The sequence below is a fragment of the Linepithema humile genome, chromosome 6 (assembly GCF_040581485.1).
Source record: "Linepithema humile isolate Giens D197 chromosome 6, Lhum_UNIL_v1.0, whole genome shotgun sequence".
Lineage (NCBI taxonomy): Eukaryota > Metazoa > Arthropoda > Insecta > Hymenoptera > Formicidae > Linepithema > Linepithema humile.
Genome location: NC_090133.1, coordinates 1,921,695 through 1,943,638, shown reverse-complemented (window position 1 = coordinate 1,943,638; position 21,944 = coordinate 1,921,695). Strand labels below are relative to the sequence as shown.

The 21,944-nt window shown below is 39.8% G+C and overlaps 3 protein-coding genes across 8 annotated transcripts; all 3 read left to right on the top strand.

Annotated features, from left to right (window-relative positions):
• Window positions 1-65: 65 nt before the first annotated feature.
• On the top strand, window positions 66-2,514 carry Pp4-19C (protein phosphatase 19C). Its single transcript, XM_012368516.2, has 6 exons — window positions 66-310; window positions 418-702; window positions 792-944; window positions 1,196-1,447; window positions 1,657-1,895; window positions 2,132-2,514. The coding sequence occupies exons 2-6, from the start codon at window positions 553-555 to the stop codon at window positions 2,259-2,261; spliced, it is 924 nt and encodes a 307-aa protein (XP_012223939.1). The 5' UTR covers window positions 66-310; window positions 418-552; the 3' UTR covers window positions 2,262-2,514.
• Window positions 2,515-3,006: 492 nt separating this feature from the next.
• Window positions 3,007-5,714, top strand: eIF1 (eukaryotic translation initiation factor eIF1). Its single transcript, XM_012368518.2, has 3 exons — window positions 3,007-3,214; window positions 3,520-3,677; window positions 4,537-5,714. The coding sequence occupies exons 1-3, from the start codon at window positions 3,016-3,018 to the stop codon at window positions 4,681-4,683; spliced, it is 504 nt and encodes a 167-aa protein (XP_012223941.2). The 5' UTR covers window positions 3,007-3,015; the 3' UTR covers window positions 4,684-5,714.
• Window positions 5,715-6,608: 894 nt separating this feature from the next.
• Window positions 6,609-21,684, top strand: LOC105673123 (La-related protein 4B). 6 transcript variants are annotated; one of them, XM_012368514.2, is made up of 10 exons: window positions 6,609-6,702; window positions 8,723-9,104; window positions 9,780-10,029; window positions 10,113-10,253; window positions 10,560-10,781; window positions 10,922-11,061; window positions 11,200-12,267; window positions 16,491-16,770; window positions 17,158-17,262; window positions 17,716-21,684. In XM_012368514.2, exons 2-9 carry the CDS (start codon window positions 8,734-8,736, stop codon window positions 17,251-17,253), a joined length of 2,568 nt encoding a protein of 855 aa, XP_012223937.1. In that variant the 5' UTR covers window positions 6,609-6,702; window positions 8,723-8,733; the 3' UTR covers window positions 17,254-17,262; window positions 17,716-21,684. The 6 variants fall into 6 exon arrangements, with proteins under 6 accessions (XP_012223937.1, XP_067213478.1, XP_012223934.1 ...); XM_067357377.1 differs by lacking the exon at window positions 6,609-6,702 and adding an exon at window positions 6,709-7,273; XM_012368511.2 differs by lacking the exon at window positions 6,609-6,702 and adding an exon at window positions 6,709-7,282.
• Window positions 21,685-21,944: the final 260 nt, after the last annotated feature.

Genomic DNA, 21,944 nt, shown 5'->3' with positions numbered 1-21,944 from the left:
ATAGTATACATGTCCTACGGCTCTGACGGTTGGAATCAAATTTGTTCTTCAACGTTCACCATCAATCTGTACTTCTAATTCTGTGCCTACGTTAAACAATTTAGTGTCGGCACTGCGAAAGACTGTGAACGATTTGGGGTAATTTGGAACGAGTTAAACGAGTGCAGGGAGTATTTCGTCAGTACGAGGGTTCCGTTTTAGTTCTGTTCATAATATTTTAGTATTTAGAGAAACTTTACAGATTTGCTCGTCAAATGCGTTGACTACGGCCGTGAAACCCCAAATTGCACCACGACTAGATCTGTAGCTTGTAAGTATTGTGTTTAATGTAGAATTCTTCTCATGCATGTTTCTGTGTTTTACTTCATTTCGTCCTTTTCATTTGACTGCGTCTTTATTTTCCTTTTTCTGTGACAGTTATTTCGCGGTTTACTTGTACGAGACTCGGTACATAAATCAAACCTGCAAGAGTTTGAACGGGCACGTGAGAGGTGTCCACAACATTGCGCTTCCTGGTGAGAAACCTCAATTAGTTCATTTCTGTGCCATACGATGACCGAGTCCAGTGACTTGGATCGGCAAATCGAACAGCTGAAGAAATGCGAAATTATCAAGGAGGCAGAGGTCAAAGCTTTATGTGCTAAGGCACGGGAGATTCTCATTGAAGAGAGCAATGTACAACGTGTTGATTCACCTGTGACAGTTATTATCTTTATTTCTTATAAAGAGTGATTTAATCATCAAAAGTGGATTATGAAACATGATAAATGGAATGCGATATGATTTTTTAGGTTTGTGGAGATATCCATGGACAATTTTATGATTTAAAGGAATTGTTCAAAGTAGGTGGAGATGTGCCGGAAACAAATTATCTTTTTATGGGAGATTTTGTAGACAGAGGCTTTTATAGTGTCGAAACATTTCTTCTTCTTCTTGCGCTAAAGGTATTATTTATTTATATTAATGTGATATCAACATTAATACTAATTTAGATAATAATATATTGATATTAATAATGATACGCATTGCTTTTGTTTTATTTAAGTACATTATAAAATGTTAATTTTTATTCACATTTGGACCAAATTTATTTAAAATTAATTTTGAAGTCATAGAACTTAAGAATTTAAGAAATTTGTTATTGTGATAGATCTTTTTTTGTTTTATATAAATTATCTTTGTCTTATCTATATAGGTTCGTTATCCGGATAGAATTACATTGATAAGAGGAAATCATGAATCCCGACAAATAACACAGGTTTATGGATTTTATGATGAGTGCTTACGTAAATATGGCAGTATAACAGTATGGCGATACTGCACGGAGATATTTGACTACCTATCGTTATCTGCTATCATTGATGGCAAGATTTTCTGTGTTCATGGTGGATTGTCACCTAGTATCCAGACTCTGGATCAAATTCGGACTATAGATAGAAAACAAGAAGTGAGTTTTTTAAAATGTTTTATTGTACCATAATTTTCTTGCAGCAACAAATGTATGGAACTAATTATCTTCTGTATTTTGACCTATCAACACTTAGAGCTTAATATTAGAAACTGTATAAACTTTAATGTTTCTAAAATTTTGTTAATTTAAAAATTGATTAAATTATGATTTTCTTAATTAAATGCTTCTGGTTCAATGATGTACAGGTTCCTCATGATGGGCCAATGTGTGATTTATTATGGTCTGATCCTGAAGACACCCAAGGCTGGGGTGTGTCGCCACGTGGTGCCGGTTATCTTTTCGGCAGCGACGTGGTAGCGCAATTTAACTCAGCCAACGATATTGATATGATATGCAGAGCTCATCAATTGGTGATGGAAGGTTACAAATGGCACTTCAACGAGACTGTGCTGACTGTTTGGTCTGCACCAAATTACTGCTACAGGTAATCTTTGCACTCGCATTTTTTTAAGAAAAAACATTGCAATTGTATTAAGTATTATTTTTGCTACACACATTTCTTGTCTTTAAGTATCTTTTAATTTTATTTTTATTTATCTTGTACTTTTAGAAAACTGTATTTATTATAATATTTTATTTGTATTTAAATGTTAAAAAATTGAATTGCAAGATACCAAGATTCTTATATCCTTTTACATAAATTATGTTTTGTAATTATAGATGCGGCAACGTGGCAGCAATATTGGAATTAAACGAACATCTTCAAAGAGATTTTACGATATTCGAAGCAGCGCCGCAGGAAAGTCGCGGCATACCCAGCAAGAAGCCGCAAGCAGATTACTTTTTATAAATGAGTATTGTAGAGTACAAAAATCATCAAAATCGCATTGAATTGATTTCCAATTTTAATTTTCTTTATCTCTCTGTCTCCAAACAGTTTGTATCACAATCATGAAGAAGACTAACAGACGGCTTGCTGTTATTTTTTATGGCAACATGATTTATATTGAGTCGTTAATGATAATCGTATAAGATTATGTGGATAGAACTGCGACGGTATATGTAAAAGGAACTGATGTAAAATAAAATAAAATTTGTCTCGATTTAGAAAGTACAATTCAAATTTCTGAGAAAGATGTTGGATTGTGTATAAAATGTTTAAAAAAAAAAAAAAAATTAAGCTTTAATTTTAGCAAAAAATTTCACTTTGTCAGATTTTTAATAAATCGTTTATTAAATAATGATATTTTTTATTTTACGGCATACTAAATTTCTTTTATTTAACATTATTAGTCTTCGATCAAGTTGATTTTTATATTTTGCGCCGAACATTAATCACATAATATTTAGATGCGAAATGCTGTACAAAAGAACGATTTTAATCGCTTCTTGCAAAGAGGACGCGATCCATCATATTTTCCGAACCAATCACATTTTTCAACGCATTCGTCAATGTTTTGTCACTATACTATTACGCGCCAATTATGTTCTTTGCTATCGGCGACGTCATCGTGACGTCCACCAGTCGCGCGCGCTTGGAGAGATTTCAGCTCGCTTTAGGAACGCACTGAACGCGCACAACCCCACCCATCGCTCCGTGACAAATGCAACTTTTACTTCCGGCTGCGTACACGGCCATCGCGCTTGGTTTCGTCGATTCGTTCTCCGCAGTGTCCTTGCACCGTTCAAGTTTGTCGTTCGTCGCGTTCTGCCCTACGATCAACACCTGCGCTCCGCAGTTCTATATCATCCGAGGGATCTCTTTTGTTTGTCGTATGTCCATCCAGAATCTCAACACATTCGGTGAGTAGCGAAACGCGCATTATCAATCCCTCTCTCCCACCATCTCTCTCTTTCTCTCCCTCTCTCTCTCTCTTTCTCTCTCTTGCTTGCTCTCGCTCTCTCTTTCTGTCTCTCTCTCTCTCACTGCTGTATCCCGTCTCATCACGCCGTCTCTCGCAAAACGAAAGCGATAAAACGGCACTACCGCCTCGGGGGTACTCGAGGCAATCAAAATGGCGACGGCGTTGATCGCGCGCGACCCTTGCATCATCCTGTGCAATCCGCTCGCATCTCATCATGAAATATCGTTTCTTCCTCTTTTGCAGACCCCTTTGCGGATGCAATCAAGGGTTCAGACGATGACGTCCAAGACGGCCTCGTGCATATAAGAATTCAGCAGCGGAATGGTCGCAAGACCCTAACAACGGTGCAGGGACTCTCCTCGGAATATGACTTGAAGAAAATCGTGAGAGCATGTAAAAAGGTACGGGAATCGGCTTTCCCACTGAGGATTTCCATCCATCCTTTCTCCTACCCTTTTGGCCTCCGCCTCCTCCTCTACTCCTCTCTCCACCATCATCATATCTCTCCCTCCCTGTTATCTCCTACCATTGCTCAGTCAGGTAGAACTCTAAAAATAGGTCTGATGCAAACAACCACAATGATACACAGTGAGCAAACATAGTTTTGCAAGTTTTGCAGCCTTTAAATGCATCCATAAGTGATTTGACATGTGATGGGGGATATTCTTTGTTTCGATTGAGAGTCATCAATGACTCGGCCTTTTGCAGTTGCTTTATTAAGTGTTGGATGAATCATTAATTGATATGTGACTATTTGACGTCAATGTTATCTAGTATTCAATATTTAGTATTTTCTTTTCAAAAGTTTTTTTTTTATTTGTATGTTTAAGTAAAATTATTAAGAAACACACTTTTTATACGTTAGAAATTATTTTTTTATAGAAATATGTTTTGATACGGTGATATTTGATTATATAGAAAATTATTACCACATATAACAGCAATAATAGAAATAAAATTTTAATCAATTGTAGCATAATATTCATTAAAGCAATTTTATTTTTATAAACTTTATTTAAATATGATTTATTTATAGCATAAAAATGCATTCTTTTATCAAGTTATTAATATGAATTTTTGTTTAAGAATATAAAATAGAACATTGTGTTGTGCACTGCATTGGCATTAATGAAAGATTCTCATTGATGTCTAAGTGTATTTATTAGGAAAGTTTAACATCTTTTAAAGATACATTTTCCAACAAAATATGAGCTATTTGTGAGAATGCGAGTAAAGTATTGTTAATATATGTTTACATAGGAGTTTGCCTGCAATGGGACAGTAATCGAGCACCCAGAGTACGGGGAGGTGCTGCAGCTGCAGGGGGACCAACGAGAGAATATATGCCAGTGGCTAACAAAGTCAGGTCTGGCAAAACCTGACCAGCTGAAAGTCCATGGTTTTTAAATCGACTTAACAGCAACAACAACAATCATCCATGCCACAACCTACAATCTACAACAACAGACAGCTCCGCCCCTTGTCAGCGCTTCATCATTGTCTTAAATTGAATCTGTATATCAGTTACTAAACTCCTCGTGGGATATCCCGATTATATTATCACATCAGCATATATATATATATATATACATATATATATACACATATATATACATACACATACGCGCGCATATATATTTCAACAATAAAAAAGAAAACAAAACGAAGAGAGAAGTAAACAGTAGAGGATAAAAGCAAATAAAACAAAGATAGAAAGAAGGAAGGAAGGAAAGGAGATAATAGCAAAGAAAGGGAGGATATAGTCGTACAACCGGCATATAGGCATTATATCTATTCTGATCAGAATCTTTTCTCGAGATAAAAGCAATACGTCACACTGTAAGCCTTATGTTAGGTGATAGCGATCACTGAGGTAAGCTCCTGCCTTGTAGAGGGCAAGACGCACCTGATTTTGATAATCATTGTCGAAGAAGAGGAGGAGGAGGAGGAAGAGGAGACATAGATGAACAAGCGGTAATTAGCAGCGCCGGATGGATGTTCGTTCTTGCGTTAGGTAGTATGTATCTGGGCGCGATAGACGTGTTCCGAGAAGGCAGCAAAGCGTAAACCGTAGGTTCCCGATTAATTCGGCGCTCTCCCTTCCTCGGTGTCCACCATTAACTCTATATCCCCCCTGTCTTGCAGCGAAGAACATTTAGAAAATTTTCTTTTTTTTTTTACTTTTATGTCGAAAATGGAAGATGTTTCGTGCTCGTTTTTGATTGTGATAATTTGTTGAATATTTGTAGGATCAGATTTCGATTTTTCCTTTTCTAGAGAAGACATCCTACCTTTACCCCGTGCATCCTCTTCATTCTTGTTTTTTTCCCCCTTTTTAAGCAGTACTAATTAAACGGTGAATTGTTTTGAAATAATAATAATGAGAATTAATGAAAATGTGGCTGTTCTAGATAAATAAATATAAAATACATGAGTAATTGAGGAATGTATATATTTACCAATCCTTTTTTTCCATTCCAATTTACTGTAAATTTATCAGTTGATTAAGAATTAAAATATTTTTTTGAGTATTAATTTTTCTTAATTATTTTTATATCAATATTTTTTTCGTTAGATTTTGTTAATATAAAATTAAATCTTTTTTTACTTGACAATGTCAACGTATATAACGCTAATCGGCAAAAGAAATTTGAGCTAATTAAGAAATTTATAGATATATCAAAATGATTATCTATCATCATGTGTGATATTGCAAGTGCGTACAAGTGTACGTTAAATGAACGATGTAGTTCATCAAAAAATTATTAGATAAGTTATCGTTGTTTATCGATTTCCTTTATGCTATGCTCGTCATAATCACGTTTCGAAGAATCTGAGTTTCTACGAATTAATTTAACGAGCCAACAAAGTATTGCAACAATGTCAATAACTGTGTGTAAAGAGAATATTTCTATATATTACACATATATATCTATCATGAAATAAATATTTCGCTATTCTAGAAATATATAAAATGTATTACAGAACATATTAGAAATGATAGAAAAAGATTTAAATTTAAGAAAAAAACATTCAATATCCGTGATTGTTTAAAAAGAAACTTAATTCTCTTTTCATTTATGCAACACTTTTTAAGGAATCAATTATCCAGAGTAAAAAATATCTTTACAGTACAAAAGAATAAAAATCAAGACAACTATTGCTTTCTTCGCTTTTTATCGATCTAAAAATGTAGATTGGAATGAAATTTCATTTGATCGTTTTTCTCGTCCGCAAGATCGGTTCCGCAGGAATTCAAATTTTTACGGAATTTTACAGATTCGAAAGTAACGCGCGGCGGCGCTTGCGCGCTACTGCATCGGCGCATCACCGAAGTCCCAGAATGCATCGCGCGCCACGGCATGTGCCTTCCGCCATTTTGTAGTTTGCTCGAGAGACTGTGTTGAGTTCGATTCTTCCATCTCGGTAAGGAAACATCGTCGTGCGAAACGGCCGCGCGTTGATCCGCTCGGCGCGGTGGGCCGTGGTACGCACAGGGCGGATCGTTACGCGCGCGTCGCGCAGCGTCGCGAATTCGCGTGAGGAACGTGCGAATCTCGCCGCCGCCTGTCTCGCCAGCCGTCGTGCTGCTGTGTCGCGTATTTCGTCGCGCGCACGCGATCGTGTGCGTGCGAGCGAGCGAGCGATCGTGCAGAGCGATCGGACCATCAGCGATCGGGCCTTATCGAGGCTCAGTCGATTGACGAGAGGCTCGGAACGAACGTAACACGTACGAGCGAACGAGTTCGTAAAACGCGTACACGACGCCCCGCGCGCACGACGAACTGCGAGCGAGAGAGCGAACAACGAAGTGCCTCGAGAGTTCTAGTCGAGAAACCGATCTGCACGAGGCCGTACGAGAGAAAGAAAGAGAGAGAGAGAGAGAGAGAGAGAGCGAGAGCGAGCGGACGAGTGAGCGAGCGAACGAGCGGGCAGGCACCTCGTAGTGCTAGATTCAGGGCACATGGGATCATCCGAGCCCATCTCGAGATGAACGGTGATTTCGGTAACGACCATCCATCCAATCCATCCAACGTAACCACGCAACATCATCATCGTCGATGTAACACGCGGTCAAATCGGAGTGTAGTTTTGTCATCACGCCGCTTCTTGCTCCTTCGCCACCATCACCTCCTCCTTACATCGGTGTGTCTTTCTGCGCCGCGTGTTAAACCTGCGCCGTGCCGACACGTCGTCATCGTACTCGTTATCGCCGTCGTCGACATCCTCGTTGCTGCTGCCGTTATCGTCATCCACGTCGTCGCCGTCGTGCTCGTGGTTGCCGTGTCGCGCTACCGCTGTCGTTCGGTCGGAGAGCGGCTGCTCGCCGCCGTCGTGCCGTGTCCCAACCGCGCTATATTTGGCCGATAACGCGCCGCGCAGTCCGCAACATATTGCGCGTCCTGCTGCGCGGGGATTCTCGCCTGGCGCGCCACGGGTCTTCCCGAGCGGCCGTCGTCGTGGCACGCAGTCCGACACCGCGCTGCCGAGTATCGCCGCGGCTGATTTAACGTGTGCGGGCATCGTCGCGGAAGCCAATGTCGTTCATGTCTCGTCACGAGTCGGCGACCTCTGCAACGCGCGTGATTATCGCTCGATTACTTCCTTAGATCACTCGTTTCGAATATCATCAACATTTGCACATGCATCGTCCACACGGGACATTGTCCTGTACATCATTTGCAGATTCGCAATTGCAGTCCATCGAGTAGTGCTGCGTACTAAGACACACGATTCAAGTCAAATGATTCCACTGATCGTTGCTCCATTATTGTTGGGACACTATTGTCGTTCTCATGATAGTTAACAAAAATCAGAACTGTGTATGTTGTACAAATGGAACATTCTAGCTTAAGCACAAGTTGTACCGCTGGTTAAGGTATATATATATGCTACGATTGGTATGCCAAGTGGCATTCTGTAGAAAACAGCTAGAAAGTCTGAAAGAATGATGGGTATTTCTTTGGAATATAGCGTGAAAAATAGTCGCGCTGTCCTATATATGTGGTGTGTTTATTTGTCCAAGGACTAAGCATTTTATGTAGAGTCATGATTGAACATCACTCAGGTCAATTTTGGAGTTACGTTACAAGTGTAAACACATGAAAGATTTGTATTTGATATGATAACTAGATGATGTATTGTTGCAGAGAAATCACATCCAATGTGATAACTAGGACATATTGCATCATATTAGGTTAGAATTATATATATGCTATTCATGCGGAATCTGATTTTAACTGTCCGTATGTTGCATCGACTTCAAACATTGCAGAAAAAAACAATAGAATTGACCTGAGTAAAAAACACAGTTGTCCAGTTGTCAACAAGTTTTGTTTTTGGAAAACAAAGAATCATTCTTGGTCGTAACATATATATGACCTTTAACACAATATGGAAGCGAGTCATTGCCATAATTACAAGTGTCTCTTGATCGCCTTTTCAGAGTACGTTTACATGAATGGGGACATCGGGAAGCTGCCACCAGGGGCGGTCTACCCAGCCACCCCTGAACCTCTGGGTCCACAGGTTGCAGTTGCGATCGGTGGTGGAGTGCCTAACATAGATTACGGAGTCATGAACGGTGCGCCAAGTGGCAATGAACTGATTCTCGACCCTAGTGTCGGCAGCCTGGAACCGTCGCCACAACATGCAATAGGAATGCATGGAGGCGCTGTTGGATACAGTCCAGTGGATGTTACTGCTCTAAATGATGCATCTGCTGCTCCACCGCCGTCTGGACCAATGGCCGATCTAAATGTTCCCTCTATACCTTTGGATCAGCTTAAACAAATGCTCTCTACGCAACTCGAGTACTATTTCTCCAGGTAATAAAGTCCTTAACATTCTGAAACTTTCAATTATGAAACTGCAAGGTTATTTTGCAAGTACGTACATTTGCATGAATTACATAAGATCTTTCTTCAACATTTTCTTTAACTTTACAGATTTGTTTATTCAAAAAACGACCTTTGATCTCATACATTGTGTTATCATTATATTTACATAATGATTTTTTTATCTTAGTAAAGAAAACTATTACTAACCTAAAATTGCTATGAGATCTAACATTCTCAGAATTCTTAGATAATAAAATTCTTAGATAATAAAACAGCTATCTAGAGTGAGAAACAGTAATCTACTCAGTCATTATAATGTAATCTCATAATAATTATAATATAATCTCATATATGTCAATAAAATTAATAAAAACTATCAAACTATTGTATCTGTATATATATAAAATTGCAACTTTTCATGAAAATTATTTTTACTATAATTTTTTTTCTAAAATTAGAATAGAAATTTTGATTACATTTAAATTAATAAATATAGATATTAAGCTTCACTTTATTATTTTTTTTTTAGGGAGATACTCTTTATTGGGAGATACGTTATTATTAAATCAACTTTAGGCAAAAAAATTTGTAAAACTTTTACATGAAACATAATATGTAAGAATACAGTGCAATGAGATGATAATTTGACGATTGCCTTTTCAGGGAAAATTTATCCAGCGATGCTTATTTGGTGTCACAAATGGATAACGATCAGTATGTGCCGATATGGACAGTAGCAAATTTTAACCAAGTGAAGAAGCTGACAAAGGATATTAAGCTCATAACTGAGGTGCTGAGGGAGTCTCCCAATGTGCAAGTGGATGAAGAGGGGCAGAAGGTGAGGCCCAATCACAAACGATGTATTGTGATACTTCGTGAGATACCAGACAGCACTCCTCTGGAAGATGTAAAGGTTTGTGACGACAAAGTTATTTTGCAATTGTCTTAAGAAAACAAAATTATCGCAGCTTGCCAACTCGCATACTTTCATTGCAGAATTTATTTTCCGGGGAGGGATGTCCAAGGTTTATCTCGTGCGAGTTTGCTCACAATAATGCGTGGTACGTGACGTTTGAATCCGACGAAGATGCTCAAAAGGCCTACCGGTTTTTACGTGAGGAGGTTCGAGAATTTCAGGTGAGTTGTAATTTTCTTTTGAATATTTAGTAATAAAAATGCGATGTAAATGTTTACGTCAGTGAAATAAATAGTTTTAACGATTTATCAGATTTATGAGATACGAAATTTATAATTTTTTTTATCTCTAAGTTATTTGTAGTTGTATGCTGTTCATCATTTTTTACTCGTATTCACATTTAATTATACTTGTACGCATATATTATATAATATGAATTAATTATTGCGTTTACATAATGCTTGCAGAACATTTTCCTTTTCTTAAACACTCTGACACTTACAGTGTAATTTTGACTTTTGAATCAGGGAAAGCCGATAATGGCGCGAATCAAAGCGAAACCAATGAACAGGCTACCGATACCAACGGTGCCTGGTGTAGGTGGTATGAAGAATGGCTATAGAACTCCACCCCCTCACCCTGTCTACGATCCGAGTAGTTACACGGCTGGACAGCAACGCTACGTCTATACAAACGGCACGACCATGCCTCAGACAACTATGCCGGCGTATGCGAATCAGGTCGTCTACGTAAGTGTGCAGTCGCAAGCTCTTTGTAGAAAAATATTTGTGCGTCCGCACAAATTCTTCTCGCTGTTTGTAACAGTTTGCCGTGTGTTGCGTGGATTTACAGATTAATTGAAAAGTATTTTTTTTTTTAATTCTTTTAGCATCAACCATTCTATCACGGTATGGTGCCTTGGGGAGCAACCAGTCCCGCTTATTTCGATATGTCCAGTGTTTTTATGAATGGACTCACACCGCACACCACGTTCACGCGTTCAAATACAAGATATAATCCACGACACAGGTACGCTAGCTCGATAGTAACACGAACAAGTCGCGTGATTTGCAATCTTATTATTCTCCCGGATATTACGTTCACGGATATATCACATTTGAATTGTAAAAGATGTTTGAATGTCTTTTTGTTGTTACCGCTGTACAGAAATAGACAAAGAAATGGCTCCGACCGAGGCTGTTTGATAGACCCCGCCAATCCCAGCAACAACAGCAATAGCCACCATCATCACCACCACCACCACCATCATCACCACCATAACCCGTCGTCCATGCCGCCGCTGAGCAATCGTAGCTCCCATCCTGCTATAACCGGCGGCGGCGGCGGCGGCGGTGGTGGTAGCGGTAACATGTCCTTGAGCTCCTCGACGTCCACTTACCACGCTTCGAGCCTGCCTCCCTCGAAGCCGCCCTCTTCTTCGTCCTCCTCTTCCTATCAGTCCGGCACAAAGTTCCATTCCTCATCGTCCGCCGCGTCGTCCGCCGAGCACACGAAGGGGTCTTCCTCCTCCTCGTCGTCCACCGCGCAAGACCAGGACGCAGCGGCGGTGGCCGAGCCACCATCCTCCTCGGCGCCTTCGTTTCCCCGACACCGTATCCACCGCAGGACCAAAGATCAGGACGCGAAGGCAGCAGCTGGGAACAACCATCCGCTGCCGGCGATCAAGGAGTCCTTGCCAACGAGCGGCGGCAGCGGCAGTAATAGCAACGGCAGCGGCAGCGGCCGTAGCAGCGGCGTGCAGTTTGACCTCGAGGCAGCCGCGTTCCCGCCTCTGCCCGGTCTCGACGCCGATCACGGTAAGGTGTCGACGGACGTCGGCGGCGGTGCCGGCACCGGCACCGTCGGCATCGAGTCCTCGTCGCAGAATCGATTGTCCGACGTTGTCAAGGGCACCGCCAAGCTCAAGGCGGCCGTCAAGGACAAAGAGAGCAGCAGCAGCAGCAGCAGCAACAACCAGCAGCAACCTCAACCGCAGCAACAACCTGTAACAGCTTCGCCGGCAGCAGCCGCGGCCGCCAGTAGGTCTGCCAGTCCTGGATCGAGTACCGGGACAGAGGTGCAGGGAAATACTCTGGGAAACGCCGCCGTGTCGACGAATCTTGCGAACGCCGCGCACGCCCTTAATCCGCCGACGGCCAACAACGAGAATACGTCGTCGGCCGACGCCGCTGCGCTCAGCACCGTCGCGCTCACTCCTCCGACATCTCCTGATAAGTGAGTGAGATTTTTAATTATACGCTCGCTCGGTGTAACGGTGTTTCGGGCAGTTGCGGAGAGTTGCGTTGGTCCGCGAATTCATACGCGCTGCATTGGTCAATGAACTAGTTGCCAATCTGCGCTGAAAATGTGTTACGATTTCTAGAAGAAACGAGGGGGATTTTTTTTTTTTTTTTTTTTTTTTTTTTTTTAAACAGACTTCTAACACGTCTTTTGTCCTGACGAATAATGTACAGTATATTTAATGTACAGTTTGTCGTGAAGGGTGCGGAAATGTTGAGGTAATACGAATCTTTTTTAGATTCTCCAATGACGTTGCATTTTTTACTCGTTGGATACTTGCATATATGCGTACGAAAAAGCCAAGGAACTCCATTAGAATTCGTTTTCGAATAAAGTCACTATTTAATTCTTGATTATGAAAGCGACGAACGATTGTTTTATGTTCCAAAGTACACGACGAAACTTTCCGCTCTCCCAATACACACACATGTATACGCTATCGCGCAGAAAAAGAGAGGGAGAGAAAAAGAGAGAGTGAAAAGTTGGTCCTTGAATCGTTAACCCTTTATAGGACCATTTTACTTTAATTTTATTCGTAATTTACTTTATTTTAGTTTTATCTTCTTTTAAACTGAATTTTTTGTTTTTTTTTTGCTTCTAGTGATTTTTCTTTGAATTATATTTACATGATTAACGAGGTTTTGCATTGAAAACTAGCGAATTGTGTTGCTGTGTCGTCAAATTCTTGCGTTGGAATTACATCTTTTTTTTTTTTTTAGTAAATAATTAACTGTGCTTGTTTGATTTAGATTGTTTTAAAATCGTGTAGTTTGAAGTTTTGATAAATTGATAAAGCATTGATGCTGCAAAATAATTGAATAAAATCGCGTTAACATTTTTTTTTTCCCTTTGAGCAAACAAGCAATCTTCCGTTTGCGCGGCCCGAAGAAAGTTGACTTTCTGTTGCTCTCAGTCCTGTAAATGGTTATTGACGGTTTTACTACTTTGCACTTTTTGCGAGAGGGACACATGTACAGTTATGCATTATGTTTGTATCTAATTACTGATTATTACGAATCGATACTTGACGCGTAGAAAGCAAACGCGAAGTGGGATCGCATAGAATTCCATTTATCACAAGGGATTCGTCCGGTCTCTGTGAAACGGTTTCTTGGATGCCCGTGTGTCGTCGGATTTTTATATCCTTGGATGAGTGGACCGTTGTTATCGTTCGATCCTTGGATCCGCCAATTCCTCGTCGCGTTTCGCGTTTCGAATATTCTTCCATCGAGCCGCTGTTCGTATCTTCGTGTCCTCCGAGTGTCTCGGGAAGATCCTTCAATTTCATTCGGGAGGATTCGTCGATACGGCAGAGTAAAAAGTCGAGAGAATCCAAGAATACGACATCCGTATGAACTTTACTTTAGGGGATCCACACAAATTAGGAATATATATATATATATACATATATATATATATATATATATATATATGCCTTGAGGAATGCCGAGCTGTGTTTCGTTGTTGTTGTTGTTTGTTGTTGGCTGCGTTATATGCTATGTTGTTCTGTACCGACGGAGATACGCGTGTTTTCTTTCGAGCCGATCCTTCCCGGTCTGAAAGTTTATCGGGCCTGATCGATTACGCGCGACGGCGCGCGCGATCGATCTGTTACCTGGAAGGAGGGAAATTTTGTTTCTTTTTTTTTGTTTTTTTTTTTTTTTTTTAAGGATATAAAGGAAGCTTTCTTTGCATCGCCATAGTTACTCTCGAGTAAAAGGACGTTACTAACCGTTAATATCCTTCGGGGTAGTCTTATCCGCCTGCATTCTCGCCACTTTTTATTTCCGATAAATGCGTAATATTTTGTTATGGAAAATTATATTAGCCAAGAATCTAAGAACACACGAGTCGTTTATGATTAGATATTGAAATTTCCCGTAGATTTCCGGGTTTCCAAAACTCGGTGGTGTCCGGTCTCAGTTTTTTGATAAGAGATACTGAGACGAAAGGTTTTTCCGTCTTGATGAATTCTGAAAACAGGTTCTTCCTCGAGCCTGTGCGGGGGTTGTTAGATCCTTGGCTGTGCGCGAGTCTTATCGTTTAATTAATTGATAAACAAATTAATTAGATGTACTCACTATTGTGTTACGATTTGCCATTTTCTTCTCATCGATACTTTTGTCATTATCATCGTGCCTTTCTGATTCTGAGATTCTAAAAACTTTGTCATTCACGTAAAAGGCTTTAAATATCATCTCCGTTTTTTTTTCTTGTGATGATTTTATAAGCATGCTGTATAAATCCGGTTGTGTAAAGAAGGGCTTAAAGTTTTTGAGGTATCATGGATTCTTTTGGATGCTTTGTTCTCGAGTATGTAGATTCTTTCATTCCTGGATCACTGATATTTCTGGATCACTGGATCACTGATACACTGAGCCTATTGCGGATAAATCGCTTTCACACGCTCGATCTTTGTCGATTTAACAGATTATTTTGCACTTCAATTATTAGACATTTAAATCTTTTGTATTCTTGGAGCGCTCAGTATTTGGATTGCTGATCGTTAACATTTCAGATATTATATTTTGCATTTGCAAAATTCTTTGAGCAATTTTATTTTTCTTTTAAGAGAAGACTCTGTCCGAAAGATTTGACGATTCTAAATTTTCAAAGGTTTCGCACAAGAGCAAAGATGTTTAAAGAATTAAGAATATTGGAATCGTCGAAGCGAGGGTAGCTGAAATTTTCTAAAATTTATGCTAAAAAGATTCGCGAGATTTAAAGGATCTAAGTGTTCAATGATCGAGGGATCTAAGAATTATCCTTTTCTATATGAATACAGCACGCCGCATACCTCCGATTGAAATTAGTATCAAACAGCCATTCATAGCGCAATGAAATATGCTCTAGAATGTGCTACATGTGTGCGGGAATGTATGCGGCATTATTGTGGTATGACATTTCTCCTCTTCTTGCCTGTACTATTGCGGCAGATAAAGAATAAAAATGTTGAATAGGAATATACGATAAAAGAATATTATTTTTCAGGGTTCTTTAATATGTTACAATTATTATTTGATTATTATATTATTACACTATATTGTCGTTATTATGAATTTTTAATATTATTAAGATTATTATTATTAATTATTATTGTTCGGTTTCAAGTTACTCTTAAAGGCATTTCGACGATGAAGTTACTTCTAGCTCATAATTCTAACGTTACTAGTTAAGTTAATTTCTCGTCACGTGACTGCAAAATAAGCATAAACGGAAAAAGAAAAACGAGATCACGCGGCCTCAGCATGGCACCTGATGAACCTTTCGTAATGACTATAGTTGCATTGTCAGCGATGAACTAGAAATTAATAAATAATGTATATACTGATGTTTATTAATCGTGTCTTGCGAATATTGCAAAAATCCTCCTCTTTTGCGCATCCCTCGATCGTTGCGGGCGGTTCTCGCAAAATTTTTATTTTTATCAAAAAGTTTATTGTGCCGCGCGCGGACACAATCAGATTTTGCCGGATGTTTGTACAGTCGAAGACTGTAATTTGTAGATTCGAGTTCTTTCCTATTTAATTCCTTTTATTTGGACAGCTAAGTACTTCAGCTCTCGAGATTCTTTCGAGAGTATACTTGATTCGCCGGATCGAGAATCGCCTACACGAATTGGTCTTTCCTTGTTTATGCATGAACAAAGCGGTGATATGCGGTGCGGGATATAACAGTTACTAGCGTGCGTTTAGTTTATGTGATGGTGCACGTGATAGTTGGACATTATAGTATTTAATATTTGTGATTAGCGCTAATTCCGATCTTGTCTCCGTGTAAAATCGCATTTCGCAAGCGGATTTTTGTATAAATGTCTCACACAATTGCGTTTACGCATGCATCCTCCTCGCGAGGACACTCGACGGTCTTGGCACATTCAAGGATTTGAAAGGATATAAAAATCTAAAGACTTCAAACGATTTCGAAGGGTTCGAGTGTTTAAAGGTACTCGTGTACTCAAAGCACTCAAGAATACATATTCCCGGGGATCTAAAAATAAAAAAAGAAAAGAAAGAAAGTCGAACAATACGGGAATATCTATTCTTGAGGATCTGAGAGACTCGTACAAGGGTATCTAATTATTCTAAAAATTACAGAATTTAAAGATAGCTAAGTAAGCATATGTTAGTTCTTTACTGACAATGCACCGCTGACAGATCTATAAAGACTGACGACTCGAACATGGTGAATGGTGTGGACGACGCTGTAGTTGCAAACACGCACCTGCCGGCAGTGGCGACGTCGACGATAACCGCGACGGCCGCGACAACGACGACGACGACGGCAGCGACGGCGATGACGGTAGCAGCCGCGACGACAACGGACGACGCCGAGCCGATGACCAGGTGCGATTGTAATAACGTCGTCGTCGTCCCTCCTCCTACTGCCTCACAGAGCTCCCAATCGCAAACTGGAGTGGCCTCTGCCTTCCCTATAGTGAGTATTCCACGGGCTTTTAAGAGTTTAAAAACGCTTTATCTTGAAAAGTATTGATACATTTAAAAAATCTGTCGATCTAAAAATCCAAAGGAAAGAGAAAGGGAAATTTGCGATTTAAGAGTGAATCTGGAAATATGAAAAGGTTTTAAGGATCTGTATAAAAAAAGTAACTATATTCGCATACTAAACTGTTTGTGAAGTTTATTGCAGCACAGACAGCGATCCTAAAATTCTTAGATAATATTTCCAGCGTTCAATGACAAACTCTTCTATAAAATTTGATTTAGGATTTTGCGTTGCACTTAGCATTTCTTTCACTCTGTGTAAAGTGTATAAGTGAATATTCTCAGACTCCGCAAATAAAATATTTGTTGTTCACCGCAGGATCTTACAAGGCCAAGCTATGCCCAAGTAGCGCAACATTGTCGCGAACTACCTTGTACAAAACACAAAACAGATGAGAGGGACAGAAATGTTTAAAAGCTGCATGTAAGTACCAGTCAAATAATCTCCATACATACTCCTCTTCCAAAGGCTGCGTATGCCGAGACGTTTCGCGCACAATTTTGTACGGCGAAGACTCGCAGAAATTTCGACTTTCAATTAATCGTGCAGTGACGATAGCGTATTCTAAAAAAACTTAGCGAACCCGGCAAACACGTAAATAGCTTGTATATATAAAAAAAAACTTTCTTTGCGATAGATTCTTTTGCTATTATCGTGTTCTCGGATCCTTAAAGTCAAGCCCGGACTCTCGGGATTCTCGAAGATCCTCGGGCGACCCCAAGATACCTTCCGAATCCCTCTATGAATTTTTAATCGATCCCCGAGTCGACGCAAGACAATTCGATCGGAAGTGCCGTTTCTTCGTTGAAAAAAAAAAAAAGAGAAAAGGGAAACCTACAAGGATGTGTATGTTTTGTTTCATTATGTGCCGTGAAGGTGACGAAGGAAGACAGCTAAGCGATGGATGCGTCTTGGATATTGCGAAGCAAGACGACAAAATCAGCAGACTACCACGTGAACGATGTGGTAAACAAACAATATTTAGCTGTGCTATACGTGCTACGACGTCATCGCCATCTTCTCGTGGTCGGATCGGATCGAGAATCAGGATATCGGAGCTCGCCGCTGCTTTCACCTACCCCCGGCGCTCCCTTCTCGGGCCGACAACCGACACGTGCTGCGCGAGCATGAGGAAGAGAGAACTTTTTACATTGTACAGTGACGTCTCGCCTACGATCAACGATCGATCGATCGACGAATCGATCAAGAGAGAAAGAGAGAGAAAGAGAGAGAGAGAACGTGTGTGTATGCGTGTGTGTATGTGAGAGAAAGAGAGAGAGAGAGAGAGAGAGCGAGAGAGGGAGAGAGAGAAAGAAAGAAAGAGAGAGAGATAGAGAGAGAGAGCGAGCGCGAAAGAATGAGAGTGAGAGTAGAATGAGAGAGAAATATATATATATATATAAAATGTGTGTGTGAACGTATGTGAGACCCGCCGCGTGCTGTTATAGCCGCGTATTCGCAGGCGCTATTATTATACAGGGTGATCGGAGAGTCCCGCGGGGCAGTTTGTCGCCGCGGTTTGATGATATTGATAGGCTTGCCGATATTTGCCAAGTCGGCAGAATTATTTTACTCGATTTATTGCAAACTGCGCAAGTAATTCGATGGTAGTTTAATTCGCGTTCTGAAGACGTAAGAGTTTAAGGGCTTGAAAATTTAAGGTACAATAAGGTTTAGGAAGTCTGATGATAAAAATTTTTTGTCTACGTTAAGCGGACGAGAAGATTGATCAGCTCGGCGGCAAAAGTCCGGCTTGCACAAAGCGGACGGAGTTCGCCGGGTTCGGCATCTAGGAAATTGAGAATCTGAAAATTCCGAAAAATTCGTATCTAATTTAAGACTTGGAAATTTGACGAATATGAGAAAAATTTAATGACCTAAGTAAATCGCGAGGATGATTAATTATCTGAAAACGTTTGTCGTCCAAATCTTTGCGTGTTTCAATATGATTAATGCAGCCTTGAGTGCGTCTAATAATCTTTAATAAGCTTTAGTTTTAAGACTTTGTTAGTAATTGATAAGTTGATAAGAATTCTTAATTAACAACAAGTATATGTATATGTAGATCTGAAGGACTTGTGAAGCTAAAAATTCAAAGCGCAAGATACATGAGCGATCTCGTTCGAGTTTTTAGATTCACAGGTGCTTTAGATCTATATATATTCGTTATCATAACAAGGATACGCTTCACATAAAGAGGTGGTAAGCGTGTTATTGAGCAACAGCATTTCTTCAAATGCGGTTTTCCTCGACAGCATCAAGTTTACAGCTGCGCGGCTTCCCGATCACCCGGTACATCGCGCACGAGAAGAGTATTGTTATCGCTTTTGGTTCTGTGATTGAGGTACATATTCGTTAGCTTGTAAAAACGCGTTAAAGAGATAAGATATATTAATCTTTTAAAGGGAAAAAAAAAACCCCTTCCCCCGCCCCTCCTTCGCGCGCGCAGGGCCGTAATATTGTAACCAGGAAAAACATGTCTATATAGATATATATTTGTGCCAAAAAAAACATTGCTTGAGGAAATCTCCCGAAATGCAACGAAGTGGATGCCGAAATCAGCACCGAAATCGAGATTCACGCTGAGTGAAAAGCGGTGGAATCCTCGAAAACAAAATTCCTCCCTCTTCCAACCTCGCCCGTTATACGAGAAGGGTCAAAAACGAGAATAGAGAAATGGAGAGATCGTGTGATATCGCGTGCGAGATTACGCGTGGTTTAAAGAATGATAGCGATGATGTTGTTGATAACGATGGTACTGATGATGGTGATGATGTTGTTGATGATGATGATAATTATGACGATGATGAGGAGGAGGAGGAGGTGAGGGAGGTGGACGGTCGAGAAGCACGTAAATTTGTATTTTATGCGGATGACGCACGTATAGGAAACTGTTGTTGCGAAGGAAATCGCGGCACCGAATCTGTAAATCTCGAGCAAGGAGTGAAGTGAGACCATTATTGAGAAATGTTTTTCGAAAGATGTTATTTTTTTCTCGTGTCGTTGCTTAATTAGAAATAAAATTTGTGTTTTGCAATGTAATTACAATTGCATTGCAATTGTAATTAGTATTATTAGTAATTATCCATGTCCAAGGTATAAGATTTTTAATTATTGAATATTCTCTCTCCGCTAAATTCTCTACGGAAAACGCGCGTTACGGTGCGCTCGATAAAGTCTTCTCATATGTTTGAACGAAGTTATTTGGACACTTATAAGTTTAATCAGATAAATGTAATCGAAATTTAATTATAAATGCATACACATTTATTTATTACATGGCTAGCCTAAACAATTTTTATTTGCGGCGGTTATACTCGTTTAACTCGTCACGCATTCACGTGTTTAAAGTGGATCTTGCTTCATTCTTTCTATACGAAAAACTTGCAATGAAAATTCTCGGGATTCCGAGACTTCCGGGATGCAGCCGGGGATTTTTTTTTCGAAGTTCGGCACTTTACAGCCGTATATTGTGATTTTCATCTCGATATCCTTCGCAATTCTGTCTCAAACAATGCGAATCTCTGAAAGACTTCCTAATTTTTCTTAGACATCTTTTGGACTTGTGTGTTGTTTCGAGAGGTAGTTCTATATTCTCTTTCCTTTCTTAAATTTTTTTTTTAACGCGATTCCATTTCTACCGTCTGAGCGATTTTCACATGCAGACACGCGGTTTACGCCTAATTTTTCGCCCGCTCCAAACAACACAATTTTCAAAAAAAAAAAAAAAAAAACCCTCGTCTTTCGGACGCTTTTCGAACTTTTGTGTTGTATTGGGAGAAAGGGCCATTCCGTTCCTTGCCCTCCGAACTCTCGTCGCGATTCCATTTTCTCAATTTTAATATCATTGTCCGACCATGATTCCGTTACTCTTCCGTCTCGTTCGTCGTGAGTGATGCATCACGAACGAACCCGTTGTTCATCATCGGTGGTCATCGTCGACCGCTGAGAGCGTCGTTGCGCGGCCACTTCCGGTTTTGTGCAAAACTCGATCCCCTACCCCCTTTCTCCCTCCCCCCTTTTTTAAATAACCGCCCTCTCTTCGCTGCGTCGCGAGTCAGATCTTATTCTTTCTATTTTACCGAAACCTCTGGTTACGAGATGCGTTTAAGACGTTTAAGAATCTTAGGACGCTTTTTTATTCGGCAAGGCGAGAGAGTGAAGAAGTGTGCGCGAGAGAAACATACTAATTCGGAGTAGCTAGTGTTGCGAGAATCGGGACGACTAATTGAGCACGCATTTAAGTGCCTCAAAGTACGTTGTATATTATTGATTATCGATTACCACTATTAATATTAATTAGTACTATTGATTGCTCTATTATATTACTATCATCATTATTTTATTATTATTGTAAGCAGGAGCTTTTGGCTTTAGGTGTTAATGATGATGCATATGTACCTAAACACACACACTTGTAGTGAGAGCAAAAAGCAAGAGAGAGAGAGAGAGAGACGGAAAGAAAAATCGCGCATATATGTATATATATAAGTGTATACATATTTTTATATATATATATCTATATATATACATATATATATATGCACATATATATATATATATTTGTTAACGATTACGTGTGCGAGCTCGAACTGACGAAATGTAATGATAAAAAAAGGAAAAAAAAAATACGAAAAACAAAAAGGACGAAAAATTGATCTCCTGCGAATAGGACGCAACGCAAGTGTTGCGTCGGCGTGTATACCATTATACTTTGAACCTATAATGCTGCCGTTTCATTTGTCTATTGTAAACACAAACACACAGGGCGTTTCAAATAGGATTGTCAGCTGTTTCTGTTAATATATTGAGTTGAATAAATCAAATAAACGATATGTCGAATAACATCGACTCCTCAGAGAATTATACATCGCGCGAGAAAGATGTTCCCCGTTCGTGCGGTTCTCTCTCTTTTTTTTTTTTTTTTTTTTGTTTTTCTTCATAAATAAGTTCGGCGAGGTTGATTCTGCGCACATTGGGAAATATGAATCGTTTGGATGTTTTGAACTCTCAGATTCTTAGAGTATAGCCAATCTAGGAATTCTAAGACTTATTGCTCCTGTAATAAAGATGCATTAACGTAGTTGTATTATAATAAGAAAGAA

What these genes read in the sequence shown, in the direction of transcription:
- eIF1 (XM_012368518.2), top strand. Translation starts at nt 3,016, where the DNA reads ATGCAACTTTTACTTCCGGCTGCGTACACGGCCATCGCGCTTGGTTTC. An exon ending in CCAGAATCTCAACACATTCG is followed by an intron (nt 3,215 to 3,519) that starts GTGAGTAGCGAA and finishes CCTCTTTTGCAG; the next exon opens with ACCCCTTTGCGGATGCAATC. An exon ending in TCGTGAGAGCATGTAAAAAG is followed by an intron (nt 3,678 to 4,536) that starts GTACGGGAATCG and finishes ATGTTTACATAG; the next exon opens with GAGTTTGCCTGCAATGGGAC.
- LOC105673123 (XM_012368511.2), top strand. An exon ending in CTCCTCTGGAAGATGTAAAG is followed by an intron (nt 10,030 to 10,112) that starts GTTTGTGACGAC and finishes CTTTCATTGCAG; the next exon opens with AATTTATTTTCCGGGGAGGG. An exon ending in CCTCCGACATCTCCTGATAA is followed by an intron (nt 12,268 to 16,490) that starts GTGAGTGAGATT and finishes CACCGCTGACAG; the next exon opens with ATCTATAAAGACTGACGACT.
- Pp4-19C (XM_012368516.2), top strand. Translation starts at nt 553, where the DNA reads ATGACCGAGTCCAGTGACTTGGATCGGCAAATCGAACAGCTGAAGAAA. An exon ending in CTATAGATAGAAAACAAGAA is followed by an intron (nt 1,448 to 1,656) that starts GTGAGTTTTTTA and finishes AATGATGTACAG; the next exon opens with GTTCCTCATGATGGGCCAAT. An exon ending in GCACCAAATTACTGCTACAG is followed by an intron (nt 1,896 to 2,131) that starts GTAATCTTTGCA and finishes TTGTAATTATAG; the next exon opens with ATGCGGCAACGTGGCAGCAA.